Source organism: Clarias gariepinus, unplaced genomic scaffold (assembly GCF_024256425.1).
Source record: "Clarias gariepinus isolate MV-2021 ecotype Netherlands unplaced genomic scaffold, CGAR_prim_01v2 scaffold_30, whole genome shotgun sequence".
Taxonomy (NCBI): domain Eukaryota; kingdom Metazoa; phylum Chordata; class Actinopteri; order Siluriformes; family Clariidae; genus Clarias; species Clarias gariepinus.
Genome location: NW_026520997.1, coordinates 1,522,501 through 1,532,688, shown reverse-complemented (window position 1 = coordinate 1,532,688; position 10,188 = coordinate 1,522,501). Strand labels below are relative to the sequence as shown.

The 10,188-nt window shown below is 37.5% G+C and overlaps 2 protein-coding genes across 2 annotated transcripts in view; one reads left to right on the top strand and one right to left on the bottom strand.

The window, feature by feature from the left end:
* Positions 1 to 442: 442 nt before the first annotated feature.
* Positions 443 to 5,141, bottom strand: LOC128516993 (uncharacterized). Its single transcript, XM_053490718.1, has 5 exons — positions 5,030 to 5,141; positions 2,547 to 2,915; positions 1,097 to 1,351; positions 896 to 1,010; positions 443 to 751 (listed from the first exon to the last, which is right to left on the bottom strand). The coding sequence occupies exons 1-5, from the start codon at positions 5,070 to 5,072 to the stop codon at positions 670 to 672; spliced, it is 864 nt and encodes a 287-aa protein (XP_053346693.1). The 5' UTR covers positions 5,073 to 5,141; the 3' UTR covers positions 443 to 669.
* Positions 5,142 to 8,497: 3,356 nt separating this feature from the next.
* Positions 8,498 to 10,188, top strand: part of nek11 (NIMA-related kinase 11) — a 55,555-nt gene continuing 53,864 nt past the window's right edge. The window contains exon 1 of the mRNA XM_053490705.1: positions 8,498 to 8,685. Within this exon, the coding sequence (XP_053346680.1) occupies positions 8,498 to 8,685 (188 nt within the window). The remainder of the gene's footprint in view (positions 8,686 to 10,188) is intronic.

Sequence of the window (10,188 nt, the reverse complement as noted above, 5' to 3'; positions counted from 1 at the left end):
TCTGGTTTCCAATTTTTCAGGAAATGCTGATAAATCGTTCTTATTCTATTTATTTACTGTATACTTTATGTCCCAGTGAACAAGCTGTTACAATAGAAATGATGCTTTATTCCAACAAGGGGATTATTATAAATAAACCTGCACTGCTTTCAGAGCTGCTGTTGGGTGTTTTTAAAGCATTTATGGAAGGAGTCTCCGCAAGTGCACTGGTGGCTCAGGTGGTTGAGGATCTACAGTAGGTTGTTGATCTGAGAATCTGAGGATCCAGGTTTGAACCCTGCCAGTGACTGCTTTGTACCACCGCATACAGCCGGAAAGTTGCATCAGGTAGGAAATCCGGGGTAAAAACCTGTGTCAAGTTGTGTGTGGATTGGATGGTTCGGTGTAGCAACCCTTTGACGGGAGCAGCCGAAAGAAAGTTCATGAAGTCTTCAGTGTCAAGCACTTTAATTTCGCGAAAAGGAAAAACATACTGTTTTAAGGAAATATTCAACATTTTGATGGAAAAAGTTGAATGAGAAAAAAATAGGTTTATTAATTCATCGTAAATGTGTTTATGAACAGTTTATGATCGAGCTCTAGAGAGATAAGGATCTGGTGTCTTTCTGCTCTCAGGTGAAATTCACATACAGAAATCTGGGATGAAGTAACTGAGGTGTGAAAGTGGGATCAGTTCATGGTGAATGTATTGTACTGTACTGTGGTGTAGATGTCTGAATCATCCTCCTTCAGCTGCTCAGTGTGGACACGTCTGCAATCACTCACACACACACACACACACACGCACACACACACACACACACACACACACACACATAATGTGACTTTTAACACTTTTTAAAAAAAATTAAACACTGTGAAAATTGTATTAAATGAACAATATTCAGACTTTTACCTCCGGTTGTAAATCACAGCTTCTAAGAGGAATAAGATTAAGACAATAAAAATCACTCCAGCTGTCACTAAAACACTGATCCAGATTAAACAATGGCCAGTTGTGACTTTTTTACCTGTTAAAATAAAAAGAATACATATACGGTATATTACTGTGTGAATATTCATCTGCAAAGGTCACTTTATTTCACTATGGACCCACCCTCGACCTGAAGGCTGATGGTTTTAGATCCTGACGTCTCCTTGGTTTTCCAAGTGCAGGTGTAATTCCCAGAATCCCTCACGGTTAGAGCAGGAAAGTGAAGAACGGGTCCTGATGGATTTAACTGCTCGTTGTTCTTAGACCACACAAACTGTGAGGAACTGTGTGTGCAGTTCACATCACACGTCAGATTTAACGAGTCTCCTTGTTTAAGGGTTCCGTTTCCACTGAGCCTGATTAATGACACCTTTAAATCTTTTTCAGAGAGCAGGAAAGACACCATGTCACTCAATCAGGACTGACACATTTACATCATACTGTATAAAATAGTTTTCTGTATATAGAGCAGTGTGTTGTTCAGAACGATGTCCTGGACACTTTGGCTCATAAAAATCATGTGAATGCATGAACTACACAAAGCCGATAGTAATCTGAAAGTGATCCGCAGCAACAGCTAACCCTAAATATGAGGAAATTTCATCATGCATGTTTGTACAGTACTGAATGTACTTAGCTGACTTTATCTTTACCTAAACAGGTAGAATCAGATAACAACAGAACAGAAAGGATATCATCCCTTACTGACTAAGTTTGTAATTAATTTAGAATTTTTAGTTCGTTAGGAATTAAAAAGGCCATCATGACATTAAGACATCACTCACTCACTCACTCATCGTCTATGCTGCTTTATCTTGTATTCAGGGTTGCGGGAGGGTCTGGAGTCTATCCCAGACGACCTAGGGCACAAGGCAGGGTACACCCTGGACAGGGTGCCAGGCTATTTGGGAATGGCTATTATTTGTCTTTGGACTGTGAGAGGAAACCGGAGTACCCGGAGGGAACCCACCAAGCACAGGGAGAACATGCAAAGTCTATACACAGGGACCCGATGTAGGAATCGAACCCGGAACCTGAAGGTGCAAGGCGACAGTGCTTATCACTACGCTGAAGTGCCACCTGACATTTGTATCTTTAAAATCTTATAAAATCTTTAAACCAGCTTGACTTTTGCCTATCATCAACTTTCTTCGATGTCAGTGTACAGGCATATATGATAATTAATTTTTTAACAATTTGGATATACAGTAAGGTGAAGTACTGTATGTGTGCTCAGAATTATATGTGTTTTATACATAGTGTACGTAAGTTGCCATATATCACCCACCTACAGTATATCTAATTCCTATACAGTATGTCTTTTATATATGATATATATATTGGAAATTAATACATGTTCATGTACAGTATTACATTTCTTCATGTGCAGAGTTTCTAGATAAATTAAATACAGGTGAAAAATCTAAACAGTAGCTTATTAAATTATTCTCATTAAAAATGGAAATCTTTGTCTAATCGAGTGTCAAGAAGTTTTTTTTTTTTTTACCATTATACAGGTTATGTGATGTCAATTGTTCAAGGCAAAGAAATTTATTTTAATCATAAAATGTACCTCCTACTTGTAGAGTCACTCCAGGTTCGCCTGTCCAACTGCCATTGGGTGCATTAGTTATAAATCTGAATTTGTACGTTCCAGAATAACTGAACTGTACATTGTGGATTAACAAAGTGCAGTTTGATTTGACGTCTCCAACGTACTTGAAGTCTGACTTGGTTTTTGATGTGCTGTCATAAACATACAATTTGTCTGTACACCCTTTTGTGTTTGCATGATTTGAGCACCAAAGCCTTTGTGTCACTTGAATGGGATTTGATGTTGCATAATAATAACTACAGGGAATGGAGACACTGAATCCTCTCACAGCACAGATCGACTTCTCCGTATATTTCACATCCCATCCACTGTACTGAGTGAGAACACCTGTAAAACACAGGAGGATGTGTGCAGATGAAAAACTGAAGAGCGGTGTAGTAATCATGATATAGTGAGTTTCATCTCCTATTCTATCATGTGTATCCCTGTATATACAACATGTTCCAAATTATTACGCAAATGATATCTTTCTCTGATTTTCATAATTAGTCAATGCAAATGACAGTCAGTATAATTTTCAAGTCATTAACCATTAGGGTATAATTTAAATTTTATTGAACAAAACTCCTAATGACAACAATATTAATTTATTTATTTATAAAAAACTGAAAATGCTTTGTTTCAAATTATTATGCACAACACTGTATAGAACATTGTATAGGTTGTAAAGAACTGAAAATGGGCTTTTGTTGAATTTGCAGCTTAAGGGGGTCATATTTACTGAAATTAGAAGCTATTTCAATCAAAAACATCCTAACAGGGCATGTTACATCTTGACATAGGACCCCTTCTTTAATATCACCTTCACAATTCTTGCATCCATTGAACTTGTGAGTTTTTGGACAGTTTCTGCTTGATTTTTTTTTTTTTGCAGGATGTCAGAATATCCTTTTGATGTGAACTCCCTCCTACCCTAAATTTTTTGCTTGAGGATGCTCCAAAGGTTTTCAATGGGTTTGAGGTCAGGGGAGGATGGTGGCTACACCATGATCTTTTATGCCCATAGCAGCCAATGACACAGAGGTATTCTTTGCAGCATGAGATGGTGCACTGCCATGCATGAAGATGATTTTGCTACAAAAGGCACGGTTCTTCTTTTTGTACCATGGAAGAAAGTCAAAAACCCTATATACTTTGCCGGGGTCATTTTCACTCTTCAGGGACCCGACAGGGGCCTACCAGCTCTTTCCCCATGATTCCGGCCCAAAACAAGACCCCACCACCTCCTTGTTGACGTCGCAGCCCTGTTGGGAAATGGTGGCCAGCCACCAACCATCCACTACTCCATCCATCTGGACCATCCAGGGGGACACGACACTCATCAGTAACCAAGACTGTTTCATGTATGCCTGGGCCCACTGCTACCGTTTCTGCTTGTGAGCATTGGTTCCGGTTGGCCGAATAGTAGGTTTATGCACAACTGCAAGCCTCTGGAGGATCCTACACCTTAAGGTTCGTGGGACTCCAGAGACACCAGCAGCTTCAAATACCTGTTTGATGCTTTGTAATGGCATTTTAGCAGCTGCTCTCTTAATCCGATGAATTTGTCTGGCAGAAACCTTCCTCATTCTGCCTTTATCTGCACGAAACCCATCTGTGCTCTGAATCAGCCATAAATGTCTTCACAGTACGATGATCACGCTCAAGTTTTCTTGAAATATCTAATGTTTTCATTTATTGTCCAAGGCATTGCACTATTTGACGCTTTTCGGCAGCAGAGAGATCCTTTTTCTTTCCCATATTGCTGAAACCCGTGGCCTGCTTAATGATATGCTAAGAGATAAATAAAAGACGCAATATTCTCTTCTCTGAAATTCTAAGATACAAGAATCAAGTCATCTTGCTCCAAAAATCAATAGTGCACTTCCCCCTCTTTTTTTTATCTCATTACACATCTGAGCTGTTGAGGGTCTTGCTCAAGGGCCCAACAAGGGCAACATGGTGGTAGCCTAATCTGCATGTCTTTGGACAGTAGGAGGAAACTGGAGTACCTGAATGAAACCCACCAAGCACAGGGAGATCATGCAAACTCCACACACACAGACCCAAGGCAGGAGTCGAACCCGGACCCTGGAGGTGCTAACCACTAGGCCACCGTGCTGCCCAGATGTTTTCTGAACTATTATCTGATTAATTCATGAACAATCTATGTAGTGTACACTAAGTCTGGCACATAATCAGCAAACTCACAGACACTGAATGACATTTGCAAGCAAAAGGACGTAAACATAAAAAACTGTTTTAGATACAAAATGAAAGTTAGTATTTGTATGAAAACATGACATTTGCACAAATTAATTATTTAAAAACATGCTTTTACCTAAATATCATTTTTTATTATGATTATTTCAGTCCGATAATTTTAGGTACAGTTTAAAGATCAGCACACAGTTAAAACTCTGAACAATAATCCTGTCTAAGAGTGAGATGATGTTTCATACCGGACAGCGAGAGCAGAATCAGAGCCAAGTGCAGCGTCTTCATCTCTTCTTCAGTTAGAACTCGGCTTTTTGGTGTTAAAAAAATGTTAATCCTCCACACGCACACACACACACACACACACGCTTTCTACTATTTCACCAAATTCTTATGAAATGCAGAAGTGAGAACTAAATTTCACTTCCTTTGTTGAGTAAGATTTATTTATTTTTTTTTTTTTTACTCCAGGTTGTTTTAGGCAGCAATGATGGAAGCTTTTTAAAATAATTGAATATATTTAAAATTTAGAATTTTAAAAATGCCACATTTGGGTGTTTGATGTCCAGTTTGTGTATATTACTGTCTGATAGAAGATACAAGAATCAAGTCATCTTGCTCCAAAAAACAATAGTGACATCTCTGTATTTTAAATCACAGTCTAAAGCATAGCTCATTTAATAACATTACTTGGTATTAAAATATTAATAAAGTTCAGCGTGCATGTCTTTTTCATTACTTTTAATGTACTGTGTATTGTGAACAAGCTCATGGGTACTGGGCTGCATTTACTTTTATTCATTTCTCTTCCTATAAAGTTAGACTTTTTTGTATTAAGCTCTGCTTTTTTTTAATGTTTATTCAGGACTGAGAGTGGGCCGAGACCCCCAGGTGGGGTAAAATGCCCGCTCTGGCTTTTATTCCAGTTTCATATGCCAGAAGCTATTTGAGCATGCACACAGGCTAACTAGGTCAATATCTACATATTCATGCTGCTTGTTTAGCATTGTGGAGTGTCCTAAATTTGTCAGAAGTAGTCTGGGTAGTGTAGGGGAATGATGTGTTGTTAAATTAAAGTTCTTCATTCTTTGTATAGAAGTTAACATCCTACTAGGCCTCGTGACCATGACCTATATTAAATATATCAGGTGATGAGTGATGCACTTGTGGAACATCAACCCAATAGGCATCTTGCCCACCTTTGGTGTTTTACTCCAGTGCCCATCCAACTAGCCCTTAATAGCTACTGTTTAACATTTAAATAATTCAATAAAGTTGTTAAAACAGCCCAAATTAGACAACTTAGTTAGCTTTTAGCAATCAGACTTATATCCGTCCACAGTTATGCTGTTAGTTGCAAATAATATTACAGTAATGTACTTCATCCACCAAAGCAGCTTCATGAAGGAGCCTTCTGTAGAAATAAGTGAAAAAAAAATGCTTAGTGTGTCCACCTTATAGATATCAGATAGATAGATTGCTGACGTATATAATTAATACAATGCCTGTTTTTTTTACTGTGAAAACAATACATTCGTTTATCAACATCAAAGGATCTGACTTCTTTATTGCCAATTTGTGCATATTTAATAAAAGCAGATGATGCTTCTATTTAAGTATTAAATGTGATCCAATAAAAATGTCTGTTTACACTCACGAGTCTAGTTTAACACATTAAATCTTCAGCTGTAGACTATGTGCAGAAAAATGTGCATGATAAAGATATACAGTGTGTGCGTGTGCGTGTGTGTGTGTGTGTGTGTGTGTGTGTATTAAAGCCACAATTACTGTTGTAAACTACAGCACTATGCTTTTATTCTGATAAAATGCAAATGAAACACACCCTCGTGTCCACCTGGTCTGGTTTTGTTATGGCGCCGCCCCTTTAAGCGTTACCATGACACCGAAGGCGACGCACACGGAAGCTGAGCTGGAGTAAATCACAGGTAACTAAACTCTGTCCCAAACTAACAGCGTCGCAGTAATCCAGTAATCTCAGACTGATCCGAAAGAAACGATTTGAAAAGATTAAGAAAATCGAATACAGTCACTGAGTCTAGTGAAGTCTTATTTAGACCTAAAGCTTAACTTACTAAACACTCCATTATACATTCTACTATACACTGTTTATAACCCGTTTAAACTGGACTACACTCTGTGATGTATTTAATATATTTAATAGTTTGCAGTTCAGAAGATATCATCAGGGACTTTTGGAGAGCATTAGAATATTGTTGTTGTTTGTTATTGTTGTTGTGCTAGGATTTTAATTATTTTAATATGAAGTGAGACAGAAAGAGAAATAAAGTCATTAGGATACATTAGGATACAGTATATAAACTTGTAAGGGTTGGGGCATCCTCATGTTTTTGTTTTTTAGATAAGATATACCGTTCATCCTCCCCTTAATACAGTGCAGTTGTCCTGTCCCCTGTGCAGATAAACACCCCCAGAGCATGATGCTTCCAGCCCCATGCTTCACTGTAGGTATGGTATTATTGGGATGATACTCATCATCCTTCTTCCTCCAAACACGGCGAATGGAGTTAAGACCAAAAAGTTCTACTTTGGTCTCATCTGACCACAGGACTTTCTCCCATGACTCCTCTGGATCATCCAGATGGTCCCTGGCAAACTTCAGACGGGCCTGGAGATGGGCTGACTTAAGCAGGGGAACCTTCTGTGCGATGCAAGATTTTAAACCATGATGTCTTAGTGTATTACTGATGGTAGCCTTGGAGAAGATGGTCCCAGCTCTCTTCACGGCATTGACCAGCTCCTCCCGTGTAGTTCTGGGCTGATTCTTCACCATTCTTAGCATCATTGATAACCCATGTATCTACTTAGACTTTGGCTGATTGTGGGGTGCACAGGTGTCTTTATGACAGCTAACGACCTCAAACAGGTGCTACTAATCTAGGATCATGAGCAGAGTGTAGCTGGACTATTTAAAAGCAAAATAACAGGTCTGTAAGGGTCAGAAATCTGGCTGATAAGCAAGTGATTTACAAATAAATAGTTAAAAAAAAAAAATCATATAGCGTGATTTCCAGATTTTCCTTTGTAGATTCTGTCTCTCACAGTGGAAATGCACCTATGCTGAAAATTGTAGACCCTCCATGATTTCTACAGTAAGTATGAGAACTTGCAAATACTTATTGACCTGACTATGGACATTTGTTTGCACTTTTGCACATTTATGGACGTTGCACCGACACATTCATGCATATTTGTACACACCCTGGACATTTTTATTTAAATTCAATTTTAATAAAGTTTTCTATATATTCTATATTCGTACAGCTAAGTTTTTTGTTTGTTTGTTTGTTTGTTTTTTCCTTTATTTTATATTTTGTTCTAATCTTCTATAGCTGTATTTTCTCTAGATAAAGTCTATATGTTATTTCTTATTCTATTCCATGATTTATTTATTTTTTTTAAGTCACGGGCGGTCCTGTAAGCTTTTCACTGCATATCGTACTGTGTATGACTGTGTATGTGACAACTAAAATTTTAATTTGATTTAATTTGAGTCAAAATCATTATGTTGTTGTTGTTGGGGCATCCTAAAGCTTTACACGACATAATAATTAGGTTGTTGTTTATTGTTGTTATATTAACTTTTAAGGGTTGGGGCATCCTAATGCTTTTGCTTTTAAATTAAACTACAATTGCACAATGACCTTTGACCTCTAGGTATAGATTTGGACATCATGCCTAAATTCCGTGAACTGGAGTCTGAGTCTACACATCATCATCACAATCATCATCATCATCATCATCATCATCATCCTCATCCTCTGCTGGTCAACAGATACATCATTCAGCAGAGACTCGGCAAGGGAAGTTTTGGTACCGTGTACCTCATTGAAGACACAAAATCAACAATCAGAGACAAACTGTGAGTTATGTATCTGTCTTTTGCTTAATCACAAATAATGACAAATCTATCTCATCCAACATGAACTTCACAATAATATCGCTAGCCTGTAGTCTGTGCTCTTAATTCATGTGTAGTAATAATTCTTATTCTTAGAATAAAAGTTGTAAGTCCATATATATATATGCAATACACTTTGTATAACAGATCAATCTTTATTATTATTATTATTATTATTATAATTATTATTATTATTATTTTAAAGGCTCTAGGTTTGAGTAGCGCTTCTCTTTTCAGCCTCTAGATGTCAGTGTTGCTCTTTGGCGCACTTTCATAATAACCACCTACAAAGTGTAGAAGTTTCCAGGTTCCTTCTGTGTATTTTATTTGCTTTGTTTCATTTTATTTCCCAGTGTAAAATAGTTAATCATCAATCATTTTCATCAGTTCACAGAAAACCAAAGAACGTATTTTTCGGGTGATTCTGCACACGGCGGCATCAGATACATGCATTAACAAATAAAAAAGTGTTTAATGTTTATTATAATTTTTCTATTATTATTGTTTAGTTTTACAGATTTAAAGTTGGTGAAACGATGTAGAAATATAATACTAAATTACTAATTGTTTGCTCTGAAAATAATCAGCTGTAGAGAAATAATATATAATTCAATTCAATTTTATTTATATAACACTTTTACCAATGGTCTCTGTCTCAAAGCAGCTTCACAATAATAAAAGAAACTCTTGCATGTATGTGTGAGAAAACATGTGTCTAGATAATAATGAGATGAATGACTGGATGATGAATGAATTGTCCCTGGTGAGCAAGCCGAGGGTGACGGCGACAGTGGAAAGGAAAAACTCCCTGAGATGGTAATAGGAAGAAACCTTGAGAGGAACCAGACTCAACAGGGAACCCATCCTCATCTGGGTGATAACGGATAGAAATAACATCAATTAATTTAAACATTAAACAATAAACATTAAACATTAATACCGGCAGTTGGTTCCACCGGATTATAGTTCGGGGTTTGAGAGTAAAGGGGCTGAACACAAATGCATGTCACACCTTTCAGATTTTTAATTATAAACCATTTTGGAAAACCATTTATCATTTTCCTTCCTCTTTATAATTATGTGCCACTTTGTGTTGGTTTGACACATAAAATCCCCAAAAGATACATTTATGTTTGTGGTTGTAACCTGACAAAATGTGGAGAAATGCAAGGGGTGTGAATACTTTTGCAAGGCCCTGTGTATTTTGAGCTATGATGTGATGTGTAAACCTCACCATACCATCTGAACAAGCTTGCAGAATCAGTCTCTAATGTAAACCTCATCATACGGAGTAAATTGTATGTTAAACATAAATATCTAAATTTTCAGCTGGAAATGTTTTGTCAGGTCCCCGTGACTCCTCATGAAAGCTCGTGCGTCCGGTCGTCTTCACGCTGACCCACATACAGGACCTCCGGTACATTACTGTCACAAACGTACAGCAGCGAGCCAATTAAACTGGAG